Raw genomic sequence first — 23819 nt, forward strand, 5'->3', positions numbered from 1 at the left:
GCCAGTGATGCCACAGACAGACAGACACGTCAAACTTGACACCCCGTCGTTTTTGGGCCATTTTTTTCAAAGTTGTCCACCCCACTTTTTTTGTAACATGGGTATTTTTTACGCGATTCATACTCAGAATCGAGAGCTCTTTCGATCCTGATAGGAGAAAAAAAATGTCCCAAGATTTCCATACATTTTTTCGAACCTTCCATTCCGTTACCGCCATCCAAAATGTATGAAAAAATGGTAACGGAATGGGAAAAAAACCTTGGGACACTTTTTCTCCTATTAGGATTGAAAGAGCTTGCGATTCTGAGTGGAAAACACATAAAATTTTCCAAATACATAACTTTTTAACAAAAAATAAAACCGCCTTCAAAAATAAGCGCGTTACAAAACACGGAGAAACTAAAAAGCAAAAAATAATAAACCTTTCAATTCAGATTTCTTATCGTATTGCAATAATCTATACATCCAAATTATAAACAAATCAATTATTTTTGTAGTCGGTACCAGACCTGTTCGTCGCCTTGCTATTGTCTGTTTGCCCCACCCAACCATACACAGGCTGGTACCGACTCCAAAAATAATTGATTTGTTTATAATTTGGATGTATAGATTATTGCAATACGATAAGAAATCTGAATTGAAAGGTTTATTATTTTTTGCTTTTTAGTTTCTCCGTGTTTTGTAACGCGCTTATTTTTGAAGGCGGTTTTATTTTTTGTTAAAAAGTTAATTTATTTGTTGATTTTTAGTGGTTCCTAGTGATATTATATGTATCAGTCCGAATATATGTACAGTAGTGAAAGAATTATCCTTTAACTCCTAACCATTGAGGAGTTGACCTTCCATCATCAGCTCAGCCACATAAAATTACTACCGTCAGGCGTAAATACTGGTGTACCCTTTTAAAAATACACTAAAAACATTACATGTGCCTATAACATTTGAAGAGTTCTCTCGATTTCTCCAAGATCCCATCATCAGACCCTGACTTGGTGCCAATGGGACCATCTCGGGGTTATACCCGTTCGATCAAAAAAAAAAATTTGAAAATCGGTCCACGATTCTCGGAGATATCGAGTAACATACATACAAAAAAAAAAATAAAAAAAAAAATTCAGTCGAATTGAGAACCTCCTCCTTTTTTGAAGTCGGTTAAAAAAAAAAGTGGGGTGGACAACTTTGAAAAAAATGGCCCTTTTGCGTCTGGGATTAAAAATAGCGCCCTCCTGACAAGTCATATATTATAGGCGGCGTGGCGCGGACGTCCGTTCCGCGCCTCAGGACATGCGTCTCTTGAGTGGGGACGGTCCCCTAGATGATGGTATTTTTGCGCACTAATGCGACAAAGTAGCACCATATGTGCTGAAAGATTGTATTTCAAAATTTTTTTGAACCATTTATTTGAACATATTTTAGCGAAAAGGATCAGAAATATAACTATTGTCAGGAGGGCGCTATTTTATATATAGTGAATGGGTAGGATAGTGAGTAGGAAACTCAATTCACATGTAGGCATTAGATGACACAATTTTGTTAATAAACGAAAGAAAACAACTGCTTTAAGTTTTACAATATTCTTTTACTTCACTTTCAAACAAGTTGATAGTATGATCGCAGACTTTTTCAAGGTCCTTGATTCCTCTCTTTAATATTTCTAGTGCTGCTGTCTCGTGAGCCTGTATTCTGAAGTGCATCTTAGCTTCTGCAGGGTGTGGCACTGTGTAGCCACAGAATTGGACGTCTTCACTGAAATAAGCAAGGAATGCATTTATTCACTTTTATTTTATACACAGCACAAAAATTTGTTATTATTAAAAGAGGCTTAAAAGGGTGGAGATACTGCGTCTCGAAGATAAATGACACTAGAAGATAAATTCTAGGAACATCATGAGAGAGTGTTTAATGGAATACCTCTCCAACTTATCACTACATAGTATAAAACAAAGTCGCTTTCTCTGTCCCTATGTCCCTATGTATGCTTAAATCTTTAAAACTACGCAACGGATTTTGATGCGGTTTTTTTTAATACATAGAGTGATTCTAGAGGAAGGTTTACATGTAGGTATAGTACCCGTGCGAAGCCGGGGCGGGTCGCTAGTAATATAGAAACAAAAAATCTGATTATGGCTAAACATAGCCGATGGCATCTGCCATCGGCTATGCTTTTATCTAAAAGGAAAAAAAAATAAAAATTAAAAGAGACAACACACACCTACATATACAGCATATGTTAGACATGGTTGCTTTAGTACATTTTTCCCTCACTAGCTCGGAAACACGTGTTTTGTCCTTTAATTTTATCCACTAGTGGGTAAAGTAATTTGACCTTGAATAAAGTCAAATTAACTGCTTTAAAATTGATAAAAGTAGGTGAATCTAGTAATAAAGATGATTTACCACCTGTGTAACTACTGGAAGCAGTGATAAACGCATTCTTTTGTGTTGTAGTTTCCTCGCTATAGTGAGGGGAAAAGTTTTGTGTTACACTCGGGTGCAAATGTATTTTACTTCTCGTGTGTTAAAAAACTCGCAAGTTCAGGATTCTATTCTCGAACCACTCGCTTCGCTCGTGGTTCAACTATAGAATCCTTTCACTTGCTCGTTTTTCAATTCCACACTCGGCGTTAAAACTTAAAATACAACTTTGCCCCCTTGTATAACAAATAACTATTCATGAAATAAAACTATGGAAACGGATTAAATCGCGTATAATGAATTTAAAATACATCCCGACGTTTCGAACTCTTTACAGCGTTTCCATAGTTTTATTTCATGAGTAACTATCGCGGTAACAGAAGACAATATTAAATAACTATTCATCAAACTTCTATGTATAGCTTGGTCCCCCTACCATCAGATATTGAATTGAGTAAGGTAAGGTATGTTTACACATAGCAAAAGACAGATTATTGTATAGTTCTTAGAAACGCACATCATGTAATGTCTAATAACAAATAAAACATATTAATCCATTTAGCAGCAGTTTCTGCTGCAGACCATACTGATGGAAAGAGCTTGAATCCTCAGGAAATCACTGTAATCAATATAATATGGCAAAATTGTACTTTCTTCTCTTATGAAACAATAAACATACTCACTATCTACTTATAATGCATTTCAAAGCATTCCCTAATGTGTGGCTTTCATCTTGGAATACGTAGGTGCGGCAAGTGAGTGAGGACTCATCATCACCAGGCAGCTGAAAAAGAAAGGCATGTCTCTCTTTAATCATGTTATTAATGATAAAAAGATTCCTTCTTTACCTATCTTTACTGTTTTACCAAAACATACATTATTTCGTGTTTATCAATATTTCTAACAATGTTATTGTAATACTAACCTCTGAAATTTTCATTGTAAATCTGTTTTGATTCGTCTTTGTAGAATTTAGAATAATAACTAGAATTCGAAGTGAATTAAAAATACCAAAATACCCCACGTTGTTTTGACATTGACAAGAATGACAAGTGACAACCGCGGAGGAATGAACCGAATAAACGTCAGAGTGACATAACACAGAAGTATTTTTCTACTTTATACATACTGGACCGACTTCTGGTTCGAACGCCATCTAAGCGGTATCGTGTCGTGCTCATTAATGTTATTTAAAGTGTAATATCGATAGCTTATTATGCAGTAAACTAATGTTATAGTGAGAGTCGATGAAGAATTGATCTTGAAACGCGTTTAGACACTTTTTTGTCGTCAACGGCCGATAGTCCACGTGCCCTTGTAAAATCTAGCTATCAATGTACAAGTGCCAACTACCCGTACACTGTCGTACTTACCATACCAAAATCAATAACAATTAGCTATATCACCTTGACACTGGCAAAATAGTCCCACCAATGGATTGAGGCCATTCCAGACCGGAAAAATTCCCGACAAAAAAGGTGACTGTTAGTTATAATCTTCCGAGAATAATTTACTGCTGATTCATGACTTGTATTAATCCCTCGTATTAATGCCTATAACCTGATAAATGTAAGTGCTACGAGTAGACTGGCAACACTCAAGTTTCCATTATTCGAACCACTCGCTACGCTCGCGGTTCAGTATTAGTTTTAATATTACCAAGAGTTGTTATACAAGAATTCTCCCCTTTCGTGAAACAAATAATTATTCCACCACACTAAATGTGCAATTGCACGCAGGCGGAGCGGGAGTTATAGAAAAATCGTTCTCCCAAGAGAGTTAGGAACTTACCGTAATTAATTTTTTTATTGCGAATTATTTACATACTTTTTTACACATTGCGAATGTTATGAAAAACATTGTGTGTAACTCGGGCCATAAGAATATTGCAAACTCGAGTCTTAGTGCGTCTTCACATTATCCGATCCGATATCGGATGTCGGACCGATATCCCATACATTACAGGCGCCATCTTGGATATTTTCCCTTGAAATCCTTCCGACATCCGATATCGGATCGAATAATGTGAAAACGCACTAAGTCGCTCCGGCAAACCGTCGTGAGTTAGCTTTCTCTCGTTTACAATATTTAACTTCCGTCTACGTTGCATAATGTACTAATTAGGTACTCATTATTGTTTTTGGTTAGCGCGATACTATTCATGAAATAAAACGAATAAATAACGCCCACAGAAAGTTTTAACATCGTGTATATTTCATTAAAACACAAAAACGCTTTATTTTTTTTATTTTATTTTTTTTATTTAACTATAGTCCAAATCTCCCATGTGGACCATAGTTGCAGTATTGGACTATAGTTAGGAGGTTTCACAGTACATATGTACATATCTTCTTTAATCACTGAAACACAACTTTGCCTCTACGTCTCTGGGTCTACTTAACTGACCTGTGCGAAGTCTCTTAATATTCTTGGGAAGGGCATCAATCTTACGACTTTTAATACAGTTTACGCAAGATTTACGCAACCAAGGTGTCAACCGCAGGGCACCATTCTTAGCTTTAATGACTGCTGTTATTCACAATGCCCATTTATCGTAAAATATGTCGTAAACCAGTATAAGAATCAGCCTCAGTTACGTATAGTACTTATTTACAGACATAGCTCAAATTAAGATATATAAATAAATAAATAAATAAATATTGGGGACACCTTACACAGATCAACTTAGCCCCAAACTAAGCAAAGCTTGTACTATGGGTGTTCGCGTCCGTCCGTAAGCTCATAGTAAACAGTTTACCCAATGTCTCGCTAGATGTCGCTGTACCGGCCGTAAACTAGCTAACGAAATTCTTACCGTGTTTGTATATAAGTGTTGAACTTTATTTTTAATAAATTTTGGCTTTATTTGTGAATGTTAATGTTGGTTTCATTGCTTCCAAGTAAAGAGCGCCCTTTTTGAAATTAGGGGTACATTCATTGGTCCTTTACGAACCGGGATGTACTGTGGGCCTTAAGTTTTAGTAGTGCTTTCCTGTACCAAGTGGCAACGGATTGTTGTCGAGGGTGCAGTCTCCGAGGGCGGCAGCGGATTGGAGCAGTCGACGGAGTCAGCAGCGCCGTGACCTTGGGTGACGTCACGGTGATCAACTTGGCGGGAAGATTCAAACTGAGGTTCAGAGTACTAGTGAAGTGTAAGAAGATTAAAAACTGTGAGTACATTTATGTGTTTATCTGTGCAAAGTGTCACTAATTGGAACTGTCACCTGTCAAAACAATACAACTGTCAAGTGTCAAATTTGGACTTAGAAAAATTCATGGACAGAAGACAATTTCAAAGTGTTAAACACTTAGAATAATTTAAGAAAAAGTGATCCGACGGGGAACCTATGCCCGATTTTATAGCGAAGTTAAAACGACGAAACACTTAGAAAATTTTGAGGAAAAAAACACTTGCGATTTTTTTGAAGATTCTATACCTATAAGGACTTAGCAGATTTACGAGAGGATCGGGACTTAGAAAATTTTGAACAGATTTTGCTGGGACTTGTAATTTTTCAAGATGAGTAAGTTGGATACAAGTATCAACTTTCAAACGGATCAAAACGTTCATATTACTAAGGCGTATAGCAATTATAAAAAATCTCCGAAGGAGCGGATTACCGTCGCATACGTCGAAACTAGACTGGAAAGCTTGGAAACATTATGGGAACAGTTTTCGCGTATGCATATGCAGATCATGATGTTACCAGAGCAAGAATTGTTGAAAAACACTGCATATATGAAGAACGACGTGTATGAGGCGACCAACGAGTTGTACATGGACTATAAATGCGAACTGAAGAACGTTTTGAGCAAGCTAAAGGCAATACCCAGCAATGCTAGTCCCATGTTGCCAAATACATCCACTTCAAAATCAAGTCACGTGAAGCTTCCAAAGATCACTATACCAACATTTTCGGGAAAATACGAGGAATGGACGGGATTCCGAGATTTGTTTATTTCTCTCATCCACAAAAACAAGGACATAGACGATATTCAGAAGCTTCACTATCTCAAGGCGCATTTGGCAGGCGAGGCGGAGCAACTTCTTAGGCATATACCTATTTCTAGTGAAAGTTACGTGCAGTGTTGGACCCAGTTAGAGAGTCGCTATAATAATAAACAATATTTAGCAAATTGTATTTTAAAAAGATTTTTTGCACAAAAAACTCTTCTGACTGAGTCTGCAACTGACATCAAACAATTGTTAGACTGTACCACAGAAACGTTAAATGCTTTATCTAGTCTCAAAATAAACACAAGTACTTGGGATATCATTATAATTTACATTGTTAGTCATAAATTGGATCCAGAAAGTAGGAAGATTTGGGAATGTAAGGTGAGCGAATTTGTGTCTCTATCTGAACAGTTACCGTCACTGGACCAATTTAAAGACTTTTTGCAAACGAGGTATCATTCTTTAGAATTTTTGGAACCTAAACCGGGATTCGCCCATAAACCTAAGTTTGTTAATAATAACTATAAGGGGAATTTTAGTCAGGTCAAGGGTAATCAGGGGCAAAGAGTTAGTACCATGCACGTCGCTAGCAATGTATCTTGTAGTTATTGTAAAGGTGAACATAGAATAATACATTGTAAAGATTTTAATGCTTTGGATGTCGAGGTCAAGCGTAATTTTGTTCAAACAAGTGGTATGTGTTTCAACTGTTTAGGCCAGAATCACTCCGCCAGGCACTGCAAAGTTACAACAAATTGTCAAATCTGTAACAGGAGACATCACTCGCTTTTACATCAAAAAGGGGATTCACAAGCCAATGAGGGAAAAGAGACAGCGTCTGGTCAAACTGTGGCACAAGTTCATACACAGAATGTGTCAACGATAGAACCTACACCGGGGACCAGCGTTTCAAATCACTTCGTGAATGAAGTATCACAGCACGGGTTATTGGCTACCGCGGTTGTAAGAGCCAGAGCGTGGGAGAAGGAGGAGAGTCATCTAATAAGGGCCCTGATAGATCCGGGTTCCGAAGTTTCATTTGTATCGTCAGCTACTGTTCAGTTACTTGGGTTAAAGCAAACCCCAGCTAAGGTTTCAGTGACAGGATTACGAGGGCAGCTGATTACAGTTTTGAAGTCTATCGTTCAAATAACGATTTCATCACGATCTGACACCAACAGTGCCATCGAGGTTACGGCATTTGTAGTCGACAAGGTTACATCTAATCAACCCTCAACAAAGGTGTCCATTACATCCTGGCCTGAGTTACAAACCGTTGAGCTAGCAGACCCTGAATATCACACGCCAAATAAAATAGACATGCTGTTAGGAGCAAAGGTCTATGCACGGATCATCCAACCAGGTTTATTCAAATCTCCCCAAGAGACTACAGTGGCACAAAAGACGTCATTGGGGTGGATTTTATGTGGAGAAACAGGTTTACAGGCGAACGTCTCATGCAAGCTAGTGAGCTTGCACACACAGGTGGATCAGTTGCTGAGGTCTTTTTGGGAACTTGAGTCAGAACCTAGCAACAAACAACGAATCTTGACACCTGAAGAACAAAGATGTGAGGAAATATATGAAGCGACAACTACACGAGATGAGGCGGGCAGATATGTTGTTAGATTACCGTTCAGGGATCAGCAACCAACTTGTGTAGATGGTGGGTCCAGAGAGATTGCGTTGCGTAGGTTTCACTCTCTGGAAAGGCGGCTTCAAAACGACGAGCGTCTGGAAACAGAATACACAAAGGTGTTCCATGAATATAGGGACTTAAATCACATGGAACCTTTGACAGAACAAGAATCTAAAGAAAAGGGGTTATACTTACCTTACCATGCTGTTGTACGGGACGAACGGGAAACTACTAAGGTGCGCATTGTATTCGATGCTTCATGCAAGGGCACAAACGGGGTGTCCTTAAACAATGACCTTATGGTTGGCCCTACCTTGCAGCCAGAGTTGAGGCACTTAATCATGCGTTGGCGGATGCATCCAATTGTTTTCATTGCCGACATCATCAAGATGTACAGGCAAGTATTAGTGGACAAAAGGGACACTAAGTACCAACGCATCTTGTGGAGAGAAAACAATAAGGAATCTGTAAAAGAGTACAAGTTAAATCGAGTTACGTTTGGGGTCTCATCAGCTCCATACTTAGCTGTCAAAACATTGATTCAAGTAGCCTTAGATGAGGGTGCAGACTTCCCACTTGCAGCTAGTAGAATACGCAAGGATTTTTATATGGACGACCTGATGTCAGGTTGCGAGTCCGAGCAAGAGGCAATAGAGATCTATCACCAAATGAAGACAATATTGAGCAAAGGAGGCTTTGAGCTTCAAAATGGTCAAGCAATAGCAAAGCTATGCTAGAAGAAATCCAAGAAAGTATAGCAAGGAAAGAAGAGCATAAGAAGATAGAGATAAAGCAAGAAGAAGTAAATAAAATCTTAGGACTTACCTGGGATCGAAGTCGGGATCAATTTGCTTATACGGTCCAGTTACCTTCTTCAACAGCACCTGTAACTAAAAGAAAAGTTACATCGGACATCGCGAAGCTATATGATCCTCTAGGGTGGATAGCTCCTAGCATAGTGACAGCGAAAATGTTCATTCAGAAGCTGTGGTTGGCGGGTATCGAATGGGATCAAGAGCTGCCTTCCCCATTGCTGGAAGAATGGTTAAGCTATAGGGAAAGCTTATCACAACTTACCAAATTTAGACTTCCACGTTGGACCAATCACAGTGCTGACGCAGCTTTAGTTGAACTGCATGGTTTCAGTGACGCGTCAAACGCTGCATATGCCGCTGTGGTGTATTTACGTGTTATTGACGCAGAAGGGTTGATACACGTCAGTTTGGTATCATGCAAAACAAAGGTCTCACCAATCAAACAAATTTCGATTCCTCGGTTGGAATTATGCGGAGCAGTCTTACTAGCAAAGCTGTTGGTTGAAGTTTCTGACGTGTTAGAAGTAGACAAAACAAATATACACGCGTGGACAGACTCTGAAGTAGTACTGGCATGGTTAAGCAGTCATCCAAGCAGATGGAAGACTTTTATAGGAAATAGATGCTCGGAGATCTTAACAGCTACTTCTCGGAGTCAGTGGTCGCACGTGAGATCAGAGCAAAATCCAGCCGATTGTGCATCAAGAGGGATTTCTGCATCTGAGTTAGGAAACTTTGAACTTTGGCTAAACGGACCGGCTTGGCTAAAACAAGACGTGATCAATTACAAGGCTTCAAAGTCAGTAAGTACTCAGCTAGAGGAAAGGAAAGTACATACTCACCTTGAAACTGTGATAACCTCGTCAGACAGTGAAGATCCTTTATGGTCGAAGTATTCTTCACTCACTAAGTTGTTGAGAGTTGTTGCATACTGCCGAAGATTCCTGAAAAATAAAAGAAAAAGTCATACTTACCTGTTGAAGAGTGAAATAGAGGAAGCTTTAGCAATCATGGTGAAAAAGAATCAGCAACAAGCATACGCGGAAGAAATCGAAGAGATTAAGAAAGGTAGGCTAAAGAAGAAAAGTCCACTTACCTCATTCACTCCCTTTCTCGACGATTTGGAAATAATCCGTGTTGGTGGGCGGCTCCAGAGTGCAGACATGACATACGATCAAAAGCACCCAATGTTGTTACCGAAGTCAGCGTGGTTGACACCGCTTATTCTTCAAGATGCGCATGTTAAAACTTTACATGGAGGAGCGCCTCTGATGGTTAATTATATTAGGGCTAAGTTCTGTATACCAGGTCTTAAGAACTTGGTTAAAAACCACGTAAGGAAATGTATTCCTTGTGTTCGTAACGCAGCCAACATTCGGAACCAATTGATGGGGCAGTTACCCTCACCCAGGGTTAATGTAACAAGGCCATTTCTACGCAGCGGGGTAGATTATGCTGGGCCCATCAATATACGTGTCTCCAAAGGTAGAGGCAACAAGTCATACAAAGGGTATATTTGCCTTTTTGTATGCATGGCTACCAAAGCCGTTCATATAGAAGCAGTGAGTGAACTATCAACTGCAGGGTTTCTAGCTGCCTTTAAAAGGTTTGTCGCGAGGCGAGGTTATTGTAGTGACCTCTATAGTGATAATGGGTCTAATTTCGTGGGTGCGGCGAAAGAACTTCAATATCTCTTCAATGCAGAAAAGTCAAGCTTGATTCCCGAGCTGGCTGACTGGATGGCATCCAACGGAACCCAATGGCATTTTATACCTCCTTACGCTCCGAACTTTGGGGGTCTTTGGGAAGCAGGCATAAAGTCCTGTAAATTTCATCTGAAACGTGTGATGGGGAATGCCACACTTACATTCGAAGAGATAAGTACTGTTCTATCTCAAATCGAGGCGTGCATGAATTCAAGGCCGCTGTGGCGCATTGATGACAATGGAGAATCTCTTCCATTGACACCGGGTCATTTTTTAGTGGGAGAATCACTGGTTGTAGCTTGTAGCACCGGATCAGTGTTATGATCAAGTGCCAATTTCGCCACTACGTAGATGGCAATTATGAACAACGAATCTTGACACCTGAAGAACAAAGATGTGAGAAAATATATGAAGCGACAACTACACGAGATGAGGCGGGCAGATATGTTGTTAGATTACCGTTCAGGGATCAGCAACCAACTTGTGTAGATGGTGGGTCCAGAGAGATTGCGTTGCGTAGGTTTCACTCTCTGGAAAGGCGGCTTCAAAACGACGAGCGTCTGGAAACAGAATACACAAAGGTGTTCCATGAATATAGGGACTTAAATCACATGGAACCTTTGACAGAACAAGAATCTAAAGAAAAGGGGTTATACTTACCTTACCATGCTGTTGTACGGGACGAACGGGAAACTACTAAGGTGCGCATTGTATTCGATGCTTCATGCAAGGGCACAAACGGGGTGTCCTTAAACAATGACCTTATGGTTGGCCCTACCTTGCAGCCAGAGTTGAGGCACTTAATCATGCGTTGGCGGATGCATCCAATTGTTTTCATTGCCGACATCATCAAGATGTACAGGCAAGTATTAGTGGACAAAAGGGACACTAAGTACCAACGCATCTTGTGGAGAGAAAACAATAAGGAATCTGTAAAAGAGTACAAGTTAAATCGAGTTACGTTTGGGGTCTCATCAGCTCCATACTTAGCTGTCAAAACATTGATTCAAGTAGCCTTAGATGAGGGTGCAGACTTCCCACTTGCAGCTAGTAGAATACGCAAGGATTTTTATATGGACGACCTGATGTCAGGTTGCGAGTCCGAGCAAGAGGCAATAGAGATCTATCACCAAATGAAGACAATATTGAGCAAAGGAGGCTTTGAGCTTCAAAAATGGTCAAGCAATAGCAAAGCTATGCTAGAAGAAATCCAAGAAAGTATAGCAAGGAAAGAAGAGCATAAGAAGATAGAGATAAAGCAAGAAGAAGTAAATAAAATCTTAGGACTTACCTGGGATCGAAGTCGGGATCAATTTGCTTATACGGTCCAGTTACCTTCTTCAACAGCACCTGTAACTAAAAGAAAAGTTACATCGGACATCGCGAAGCTATATGATCCTCTAGGGTGGATAGCTCCTAGCATAGTGACAGCGAAAATGTTCATTCAGAAGCTGTGGTTGGCGGGTATCGAATGCGATCAAGAGCTGCCTTCCCCATTGCTGGAAGAATGGTTAAGCTATAGGGAAAGCTTATCACAACTTACCAAATTTAGACTTCCACGTTGGACCAATCACAGTGCTGACGCAGCTTTAGTTGAACTGCATGGTTTCAGTGACGCGTCAAACGCTGCATATGCCGCTGTGGTGTATTTACGTGTTATTGACGCAGAAGGGTTGATACACGTCAGTTTGGTATCATGCAAAACAAAGGTCTCACCAATCAAACAAATTTCGATTCCTCGGTTGGAATTATGCGGAGCAGTCTTACTAGCAAAGCTGTTGGTTGAAGTTTCTGACGTGTTAGAAGTAGACAAAACAAATATACACGCGTGGACAGACTCTGAAGTAGTACTGGCATGGTTAAGCAGTCATCCAAGCAGATGGAAGACTTTTATAGGAAATAGATGCTCGGAGATCTTAACAGCTACTTCTCGGAGTCAGTGGTCGCACGTGAGATCAGAGCAAAATCCAGCCGATTGTGCATCAAGAGGGATTTCTGCATCTGAGTTAGGAAACTTTGAACTTTGGCTAAACGGACCGGCTTGGCTAAAACAAGACGTGATCAATTACAAGGCTTCAAAGTCAGTAAGTACTCAGCTAGAGGAAAGGAAAGTACATACTCACCTTGAAACTGTGATAACCTCGTCAGACAGTGAAGATCCTTTATGGTCGAAGTATTCTTCACTCACTAAGTTGTTGAGAGTTGTTGCATACTGCCGAAGATTCCTGAAAAATAAAAGAAAAAGTCATACTTACCTGTTGAAGAGTGAAATAGAGGAAGCTTTAGCAATCATGGTGAAAAAGAATCAGCAACAAGCATACGCGGAAGAAATCGAAGAGATTAAGAAAGGTAGGCTAAAGAAGAAAAGTCCACTTACCTCATTCACTCCCTTTCTCGACGATTTGGAAATAATCCGTGTTGGTGGGCGGCTCCAGAGTGCAGACATGACATACGATCAAAAGCACCCAATGTTGTTACCGAAGTCAGCGTGGTTGACACCGCTTATTCTTCAAGATGCGCATGTTAAAACTTTACATGGAGGAGCGCCTCTGATGGTTAATTATATTAGGGCTAAGTTCTGTATACCAGGTCTTAAGAACTTGGTTAAAAACCACGTAAGGAAATGTATTCCTTGTGTTCGTAACGCAGCCAACATTCGGAACCAATTGATGGGGCAGTTACCCTCACCCAGGGTTAATGTAACAAGGCCATTTCTACGCAGCGGGGTAGATTATGCTGGGCCCATCAATATACGTGTCTCCAAAGGTAGAGGCAACAAGTCATACAAAGGGTATATTTGCCTTTTTGTATGCATGGCTACCAAAGCCGTTCATATAGAAGCAGTGAGTGAACTATCAACTGCAGGGTTTCTAGCTGCCTTTAAAAGGTTTGTCGCGAGGCGAGGTTATTGTAGTGACCTCTATAGTGATAATGGGTCTAATTTCGTGGGTGCGGCGAAAGAACTTCAATATCTCTTCAATGCAGAAAAGTCAAGCTTGATTCCCGAGCTGGCTGACTGGATGGCATCCAACGGAACCCAATGGCATTTTATACCTCCTTACGCTCCGAACTTTGGGGGTCTTTGGGAAGCAGGCATAAAGTCCTGTAAATTTCATCTGAAACGTGTGATGGGGAATGCCACACTTACATTCGAAGAGATAAGTACTGTTCTATCTCAAATCGAGGCGTGCATGAATTCAAGGCCGCTGTGGCGCATTGATGACAATGGAGAATCTCTTCCATTGACACCGGGTCATTTTTTAGTGGGAGAATCACTGGTTGTAGCTTGTAGCACCGGATCAGTGTTATGATCAAGTGCCAATTTCGCCACTACGTAGATGGCAATTATGTCAGCGTATGATGCAGGATTTCTGGCGGCGCTGGTCCCAGGAATACTTAAATCAATTCCTCCAAAGACATAAGTGGACTCAACAAACTCCGGAACCCAAGATAGGCGATGTAGTTCTGGTAAAAGAGCCTGATTTGCCACCTACCAGATGGCTCCTCGGTCAAGTGGTTGAAACACATCCAGGTTTGGACAAGGTAACGCGAGTTGTTACCTTAAGATGTAAAAATAATCTCATAAAAAGACCTACATCAAGAATCTGTGTTTTGCCATTAACTAATTAAATTTGCTTTGTTGTGTACGTGCATTCAAATGTATATATAGAACGCAATACTCATGTACGTCACAACGTTATTATATTTAAGTTTATTGTACTGTTAACTTATGTTAAGAACTGTTGTTCTTGGTGGGCGGCATGTTCGCGTCCGTCCGTAAGCTCATAGTAAACAGTTTACCCAATGTCTCGCTAGATGTCGCTGTACCGGCCGTAAACTAGCTAACGAAATTCTTACCGTGTTTGTATATAAGTGTTGAACTTTATTTTTTTTTTTTTTTTTTTTTAACATTGCTAAGCGACGATATACATACTTAAATAGATAAATACATACTTATATACATAGAGAACATCCATGACTCAGGAACAAATATCTGTGCTCATCACACAAATAAATGCCCTTACCGGGATTCGAAGCTTAGCAGGTAGGGTCACTACCGACTGAGCCAGACCGGTCGTCAGTGAGATGTTAGTGAGCTTAAGACTAAGTAAAGCGGTTTGTGAAACTAGAGGCATGCAGAGCGCGCTTTTGTCTCTTTAGGAGTTATTCATAGGGCACAGAGTATTATGATATATATTATACAGTCTATTTGTTTTGCCCAAATCGGTGTACTAAGACACATTATATAAGTATGTAACGTAAACAAAAGCCTAGCATATAAAATCGCTACACATATGTATAATTTCTTTCTTATTCCGTACTCAAATATTAAGATTTCACCTTAACAATTTCGGAGGACAAAGTGACGAGAGCAAATCTGGATTTTTGAGATTTTCACCTTTCTGCCCGGGTCTGTGAGGTAGCAATAATATTGATATAGGTACCTAAATTTCATAAATTTAAAAAGGGTCGAATCTTTAGTTACATTTCCTTACAACAGGAACAGGGTAACCAGGAACACTGGTTGGCTGAACATTCGACTCTGCGGTTCTCAAATTTTGGGAACGCATCGGCACGGCAGGAATGCGCCATACCTCTCACATCTCCAGTGATCTTCCGCATAAGTAATTAAGCCAAGGGCCTAAGGACCATGACTATAAAGTAACGCAGACAACTGAGGTGAACATAATGCGTAGCCCGAGCAATCTGCAAGTCTTTTACGCAAAATACAACCATCACCACCATATGATACATCCATAATTCCATACTAAATGGGAAAGTGTATGTGTGTGTTTGTTTGTCCGTCTTTCACGGCAAAACGGAGCGACGAATTGACGTAATTTTTTAAGTGGAGATAGTTGAAGGGATAGAGAGTGACATAGGCTACTTTTTGTCTCTTTCTAACGCGAGCGAAGCCGCGGGCAAAAGCTAGTAATAAATAATACAGTAAGTTAATTTTGAGACACAGTTTTGAGACAATTTTGAGACAGTTGCAAAACAGTCAAAGAGCATTTATAATGATTAAATTACTACAGCTTGACAAAAAAGGTCTCGTTTTCTCACACAAACTGATTTGAAAGGGCTGAACTACAATGCTTTGCAAATAAAGTAGAAATTAAATTTCTACTTTATTTTCAAAGCTGTAGGTTCATTACCTAACCAGTAGGAGGTTGTTAACCGCGAGTATAGCGACTATTAAGCTGTCTCAAATAAGTTGAGAGTATTTTAAGCAGAAAAATACACTTTAATTAAAAAAAAAAGGCGGCAAAGCAAATCTTGTAAATTATTTCGGTGAAAATATACCAATCCAGTTGAGGGCCAAGCCATGAAGAAATTGAAGAACCAAACCAAGTAATGACTGTTAAAAAACTTCGAGAAAAGGCTCGTCTTGACGCGGGGGCACTGCACTACCGTGCGGGATACCCCCATTTGCCAGAATTTCATTTGTCATAATTTTATTTGCCACCCTATTCAACAATCATAAAATTGTTTCTCATAACATCTTATGCCATAATCATTGTTTACTATATTAATCAAGTGCCAGAAACTTTGTTTTCCATAAAGTCAGTTTCCATAATGTCACTTGTCAGAATCATCGAAATCAGTAATTACCACATTCCATACCATCATTTGTCATCCAAATTAGCGACCAGAAAAATCAATTTCCATAATGTGATTTGGCAGAATCATCGAAATGCGTAATTATCACAGAGACGACACTACTAAAAGTATTAGAGAATGAAACTGCTATCAGAAAGTAGGTTAGGTTAGGTTAGAACTGTGACCCCCTGGAAAATAAAACTGCTATCAGAAAGTAGGTTAGGTTAGGTTAGAACTGTGACCCCCTGGAAAATGAAACTGCTATCAGAAAGTAGGTTAGGTTAGGTTAGAACTGTGACCCCCTGGAAAATGAAACTGCTTGAAAAGTAGGTTAGGTTAGGTTAGAACTGTGACCCCCTGGAAAATGAAAATGCTACCAGAAAGTAGGTTAGCTTAGAACTGCGACCCCCTGGAAAATGAAACTGCTATCAGAAAGTAGGTTAGGTTAGGTTAGAACTGTGACCCCCCGGAAAATGAAAATGCTATCAGAAAGTAGGTTAGGTTAGGTTAGAACTGCGACCCCCTTGAAAATGAAACTGCTATCAGAAAGTAGGTTAGGTTAGGTTAGAACTGTGACGCCCTGGAAAATGAAACTGCTATCAGAAAGTAGGTTAGGTAAAAATATGGGCAACAATTAATGTGGCAAGAATTGCTTATGGCGTTTGAATATTATATTAAACCATATTATTGCACTTAATAATATGGCTAACAAATAGTATGGCATTGTATGATTATGGAAGGTAATGTTCGGGTAAACAACCAGTATGTCATACAATTTTTATGGTAAACAAATCATTCGGGCAAATGAAATTCAGGCAAGTTAGATTCGGGCATATGAATATTATGTTAAATGACTGTCGGGCAAACAATAGACAACCCTACCGTGCCCCTAGATCCCGTGTCTAGGTGGGTCTGGGAAGGGTAAGTTTTTGAAGAACGATGCTTCTGTAAAATATTTAAGTATGTAGGTACATTATTATTTATAAAACTATACATAAAACGTGACTCGTGCTCGTGCTCTAACTAGAGCTGATCAGTATATTTCCATAACAGTCCACAGGCCGCAAGTACGAGTTTAGCTATTTCCGAGAAGTTCCCGAGCCTCAACAGTAATGTTAAATATGTGTTTGGCCCTGACCTTTATAGCAAGAACTCCAAGAAGTTGGCACTACATGAGTAACTAAAGTTGTAAGTAGATTAAATAACTATTTCAATGCAGTCCAGATACATCGGCATTGCCAACTTTACTAAGTTTGTTTTCACTTTGAAACTAGTTTCAATTATTTTGAGTAACTAAAATATCGAATAATTTATGTAAATATATAGCAGGAATATGGCTTGGCACTTTTAGATAATGTAGTTACCTAATGGATGAAAGGCCAAAAGGCTGAAATATTTTTCAGGCTCCTAGTTTCGAATGGTCGAATCGTAGACGCCAGACACACAAATAAGTCTGGCTCTATTAATACGCAAAAGCGATAGAGATAGATATCTACGAAACATGTATTATCGTGAGCCTTTGTGTATTTGGCTACGCACCCAGACGGGAACTATGCACTATACAGCAACGACTCAGGCCCCGTTGCCGAATAGCATTTCTGCGATGCGAAACGCCACCGAAACGCCGCAGAAATGTAATCTGTCGCGCCAATACGCAAGAGCGATAGAGATAGATAGCTACGAAAGAGATATTATCGTGAGCGTTTCGTGAGCGTTCGTGCATTCGGTTACGCATACAGGAGACTTCTATGACATGCACGATTACACGCCGCACGCCCGGCCCCTCTGCACGTGCACGTTCATATTGCATTCAAGCCTTAGGGCCTGGCCACATGGGCGCGTTGCGGCGACGCACCGCAAAAATTCTGCGTTGCGTTGCCGCGCCGCCAGTTTTTGCGGCAGGAAATCTGCGGCGCGGCACCGCGACGCAAGAACTCGCGGTGCGTCGACGCACCGCAAAAACCCGCGGTGCGGCACCGCGACGCAGATTTTTTGCGGCACGTCGCCGCTCCGCCAAAACTCGCGTTGCGTCGCCGCTCCTCAATAACAAATACACGGTGCAGAACTTCACGATCAGTCTTTATCCAGACATGGATCAAAATAGTCCGTTTATTTAAAAAATTTTATAATTCTCACAAGAACATAAAATCATTTATAAATAAATAATTAAAAATGTTAGTCTAAACTTTGACAATTACTTATACAGGTTGTATTTTGATAGCGGGTCAGTAAAGTAGAAGACCATTTTAAATTTATGAAAAATGGCGTTTACCTACATATTTTTGGAAAAACATACAGGGTGCGAGGTGCGAGAAAAATTCATAAACTTGTTTTTTGACGCCAATAGATCCCATTTCTATCAAAGATGAAAAGCTTGTATGAGACCAAAATAAGATTTCTGGCTAGAAAATCCACAAATCGAGAAAAACGATCCCCATACAATTTCTATGAAAAAAATATTTTCTTATTTTCACATAAAATTTAATGCCTAACGATTCCATTCTTATTCAGTAGGTATCAATAGTTTCCTAGATGTCAACTTACGATAATGTATTAAAAGCCGCAAATAAAAAAAATCCCATAAATTCACTATGGAAAATTACAATGTAGGAGAGCACTGTAAAAGTAATGAAAAAATCTATCACCATTTTTTTTTTAATATGAAACAACCTAATTAAAAAAGAAGATTTTTTTGTAGCATATTGAAAAATTCGAAATTTGCTTAGTATTTTGTCGTGAAAAACTGTACTAAATCTACTATTAATTCAATGTTTGTGATGTTCAGAAAAAAAAATCATCACCAAGCAAAGAAGGGTTAAATAATAAATATAAATAACACGAAGTTTAATTCGAACAAAACAGTTCACAATTATTTCGCGAGTACCGACGAGGCACCGCGAGTCAAAAAATCTGCGTTGCGGTTTTTGCGGTGCGTCGACGCACCGCGAGTTCTTGCGTCGCGGTGCCGCGCCGCAGATTTCCTGCCGCAAAAACTGGCGGCGCGGCGCCGCAACGCAGAATTTTTGCGGTGCGTCGCCGCAACGCGCCCGTGTGGCCCGGCCCTTATGGTGCTCCCACATTGTTACATTGGTGGACATTTATAACAGCCAGTGTGGGAGCACCACTACACTAAGGGCCGGTTGCATCAAACCGTCTGTCACCGTTAAAGCGTTCGTTAAATTTCGAATAATTAAATGTGATTGCTGCAACTGGCCCTTAGTAATACAATAGGCCTACCCTTGGTCTCTATAAGCATAGCAAATACAAGGCTCGTCAGATACATCTCTCTGCAGTCTAAAAGCTGTTTTACGTCTCGTCTGTGCTTGCCTATTGCGTAATGACGGGCTTTGGAGCGTTGAGAGCAAAGACGAGTTAATAACAAAAACTGTCAGGCGCCGTACAAAGAGAAGTTTGGATGGTCAACCAAATCTTGGTAGTAAAAAATCGAAGAGCGTGTCGGACCACACTCAGTGTAGGGTTCCGTAGTTTCCCGTATTTTTTTCAAAAACTGTTCAAGCTATCAAGTTCAAAATATTTTTCCTAGAAACTATTTATAAAGTTCTGCTATGTGATTTTTTTTCATATTTTTTGGTGGTGGTGTGTCCCTAAACATTTTTTTTTACTTTAGCAGCGATTTTAGTTAATCCCTATTCATTTAAATCATACGTTGGGATTGAAATAAAAAAAAATCTTTTTCCACTTTTTATTTTACCACTTTGTCGGCGTGATAGATATACATATCGATATCGACACGATACCAAATGTCAGATTTCTAGAGCTAACGGTCACAGAGATTCCGCGGACATGGCGAAACTACAAGGGTTCCTAGTTGACTACGGAGCCCTAAACAACGTGGCAAATTTGAAAAATGTATGACTCACGGCTCACCGCACCGACCAATTCTCTTCATAAAACACGTGCCTTCCTAAACCTTGACGACCTTGACGTTGACGGAATTATCGACGAGCCATAAGAATTTTAGAGAAATAATAGTTATTTGTTATACAAGGGGGCAAAGTTGTATTTTAACGTCGAGTGTGGAATTGAAAAACGAGCAAGTGAAAGGATTCTATAGTTGAACCACGAGCGAAGCGAGTGGTTCGAGAATAGAATCCTGAACTTGCGAGTTTTTTAACACACGAGAAGTAAAATACATTTGCACCCGAGTGTAACACAAAACTTTTCCCCTCACTATAGCGAGGAAATTACAACGCAAAAAATGCGTTTATCACGGCTTCCAGTAGTTCCACAGGTGGTAAAACATCTTTATTACTAGATTCACCTACTTTTATCAATTTTAAAGCAGTTTATTTGACTTTATTCAAGGTCAAATTACTTTACCCACTAGTGGATAAAATGCGTTTTTACCCGCTGGTATTAAAGGACAAAACACGTGTTTCCAAGCTAGTGAGGGGAAAATGACTTTTACCCTTTAACGCTTGTGAACTTTTTGTGATTTTCGTACCTCTTACCTTTTATTTAAATATATTTTATTTTAGTTTTAATCTTTATATTTTATTTGTTTAAGATTGTACATACTAATAACTTTTTATTTATTGAATAAATTTCTTTCACCCTTTATTTAAGGATCTTTATCCAATCTTTTATTTCAGCTGTCTCTACCTCAAAGTTAATCTCCACCACTATCGCGCAAATGCGTCGCAAAATTTTCCTTCTGCTGAAAATGCCGACTTAAAACGTCTGCCATTTGCCGAGAAATGCAAGGGAATTACTGAATTAGGCATTTTGCGGGCGGCATCATGATTATGACGTTGGCGTGAGGAATAAGAGTCATTTTCTTACCGTTTCCCTTACCCATAGATATCTAAGGCCAGAGCTTCTACCATGCGATTTTTACGTTTTACCGTAAAATATGTAATAGCACATCAAGTACAGAAGACTCAAATCATTGTCAACGGACGCGAGCAGCCAACATTGACTTCTATAGCGCAGCGTGAAGATCGTCAAACTTTACGGGCCGCGACGTCGCGGCCGCCGGATGTTCCTTCATAGGAAGCGCGGAGTGAGCCCCCATCGTTACTCAATAGCATAATATTATATGGAAAAAGTTTCCCCCGAATAGGTACATTTTCCGCGACTTTTACAGAATTGAGTAACGTAATTCTAAAAGTTGATAACTCATTTCTATTCGAATTTAAATATACGTCAAATATAAGATCTAGATTTGATATGGATCGGATCTGTCAGTGGTTTTTTTAATAAAACGTAGGTACCTAGTGTTTATTTAATCTGTACTCTAGGTATTTAAGTAGGTATAGGTACTGTCGCCTACTATCCTATCCATAGACCATAACATATCTTATTCATCACTAAGCTTTGCCGAGTCTCTGCGTCAGGTGTCTCCTAATCCTAATACGTATTTACTTAATGCAGTAGAAAGATAAAAATAACTTTCAACAACACATTTTCAAAGGTTCTTCGCCTCAAGACTGCCACTGCCACATTTGGTGACATTTGCGACGAAATCCAGTAGGCAACATCGTAAACTTTAACGGCTCACACATAAACGCGGTAATGGAAAGGGTTTATTAGAACGGCATAGTGAGGCCTACTGCGAACATCCAAATTCAGAATAACTAACTTTCTCTTTCACTCCAATTAAAGTATGATAAGAGTAGCAGAGAAAGGTGCTCACAATTTTAACTATAAACTCCCGTGAGACTCACATGTCGAACGCTATATCGACTTAATACGTGAGTAACCCGCTTAAAATATTTTTTTTTTTAATAAGGTGCTCACAATTTGAGGACGCCAAGGTAGACTCTCAGTATAGCGCTGAACACAGAGTCGTAGACCATAGATTGTAATAGATGTAGCAAACACTCTAAAATGAGATTTAAAGAATAAATACGGTGTTCGCTTACCATCAGACGAGCCGGTTTAAGTATTATCCTACTTGCATTATCTCGGCTTTTGTCACGGCTCATTGAATCCCAACATTTGGCGTAGGCACTAGTTTTACGAAAGCGACTACCACCTGATCTTCTAACCCGAAGGCCTTATTAGGATTTGTCCGGTTTCCTCACGATGTTTTCCTTCACCGAAAAGCGACTAGCAAGTATCAAATGACATTCCGCACATAAGTTGCGAAAAACTCATTCGTTTTGCGACCTCCGAATTGAAAGTCGCATCTTATCACTAGGCCACCAGCTTTTCCAAAAAATAAGTAGGAAAATATGTATTGCACAATGCTCTTTATCCGTCACTCTAATTCCGTCATTGTTATTTAACTTTTTGTGTTGTTGTTGATCTTTTCTTGAATAAAGTTTACTTTGGCGTCATTCGCTTTTGGATTCCGAATGCGTAATGCTTAATGCTTAATAATGTATACAAATGAACTAAATGACTAATGCAAATTTATTTTTGTTCTATGTATCTTTAGGTAATTAAAAACTTGTAAACAAACCACAAGGTATTTTTTTAGGCAAGAGTATTACAAAGTCAATTATATATTAAATGTATGTAATAAAATTTCATACTCGGCATCTTGACTCATTAAAAAATTGGCACTTCTCTTAAAATAGTTACACATATATACATAAATTCTGCCTGTATTTTCAAAAGGACAATTAAACTGCTCAAGTGCGTGTCAGTACCGCTAGTAACAATGAGGAGGCACACTCAAAGATTAAGACAGATGGCGCCACCTTATTAAAGCGGACGGGTACGTGCGGTGGCTCAGTGTGAAAACCAGCCTAAGGGGCGTGGTAGCTTGCTAACCCATCGTCAACACTATACAAACCACACACCACCAAAAAATACAACATTGTTTGAATGTATGGACCCCACAGTGTGCCGCAGTTGACTTCTATGACCCACGGGAGGAAAGGTGGTGAAAGTCTCAGCTAGTCACCACACGGGGTACTTAAATTTACGCGGAAAATTTGGATCATTTCGGAAATCACGGTAACTGTAACATCCGTACATTTACAGGTTCTAGTCGTAGTAAGACCACTGTATGTATGTCAGTGTACACGTACGGAACACGTGTAAGCGAATGAGAATAGTTATTTGTTTTACAAGGGGCCAAAGTTGTTGTACCCGTCAATATTTCATCGAAATCGTCATTCGAAAGATTCCTTCCAATATTCAGTGTGCGTAGCCGAATGTACAAACGCTCACGAAACGCTCACGACAATATCTCTTTCGTAGCTATCTATCTCTATCGCTCTTGCGTGACACACTTTTTTTTCCTTTAGGAGCGATTATTTTCGAAAATATTAATATTATCAAAAAACAATTTTAGTAAACCCTTATTGATTTTTAAATACCTATCCAACAATATATCACACGTTGGGGTTGGAATGATGAAAAATCAGTCCCCACTTTACATGTAGGGGGGGGGGGGGGGTGCCCTAACAAAGCACTTTTTATTTTACTACTTTGTCGGCGTGATTGATATACATAAATTGATACCAAATTTCAGCTTTCTAGTGCTAACCGCCACTGAGATTATCCGCGGACGGACGGACGGACAGACAGACATGGCGAAACTATAAAGGTTCCTAGTTGACTACGGAACCCTAAAAAGATGAATTTAAAAAGGTATTTTTTTTTGTAATTCACGTGTGAATAGTAAAACAGTGTTTATATTTTAATAAAATGATAATCCTGCGCCTTGAACACTCTTGAAGTAGACCTTTTTTTACTACCATCAATCTTAT

At 39.6% G+C, this 23819-nt stretch overlaps 1 protein-coding gene across 2 annotated transcripts; it reads right to left on the bottom strand.

The window, feature by feature from the left end:
• Positions 1 to 1498: 1498 nt before the first annotated feature.
• On the bottom strand, positions 1499 to 22436 carry LOC125228971 (probable DNA-directed RNA polymerases I and III subunit RPAC2). 2 transcript variants are annotated; one of them, XM_048133716.1, is made up of 3 exons: positions 22020 to 22436; positions 3099 to 3199; positions 1499 to 1746 (listed from the first exon to the last, which is right to left on the bottom strand). In XM_048133716.1, the coding sequence occupies exons 1-3, from the start codon at positions 22080 to 22082 to the stop codon at positions 1560 to 1562; spliced, it is 351 nt and encodes a 116-aa protein (XP_047989673.1). In that variant the 5' UTR covers positions 22083 to 22436; the 3' UTR covers positions 1499 to 1559. The 2 variants fall into 2 exon arrangements, with proteins under 2 accessions (XP_047989673.1, XP_047989674.1); XM_048133717.1 differs by lacking the exon at positions 22020 to 22436 and adding an exon at positions 3341 to 3470 and having other exon boundaries at positions 1503 to 1746.
• Positions 22437 to 23819: the final 1383 nt, after the last annotated feature.

The sequence above is a fragment of the Leguminivora glycinivorella genome, chromosome 8, assembly GCF_023078275.1.
Source record: "Leguminivora glycinivorella isolate SPB_JAAS2020 chromosome 8, LegGlyc_1.1, whole genome shotgun sequence".
Classification (NCBI taxonomy): Eukaryota; Metazoa; Arthropoda; class Insecta; order Lepidoptera; family Tortricidae; genus Leguminivora; species Leguminivora glycinivorella.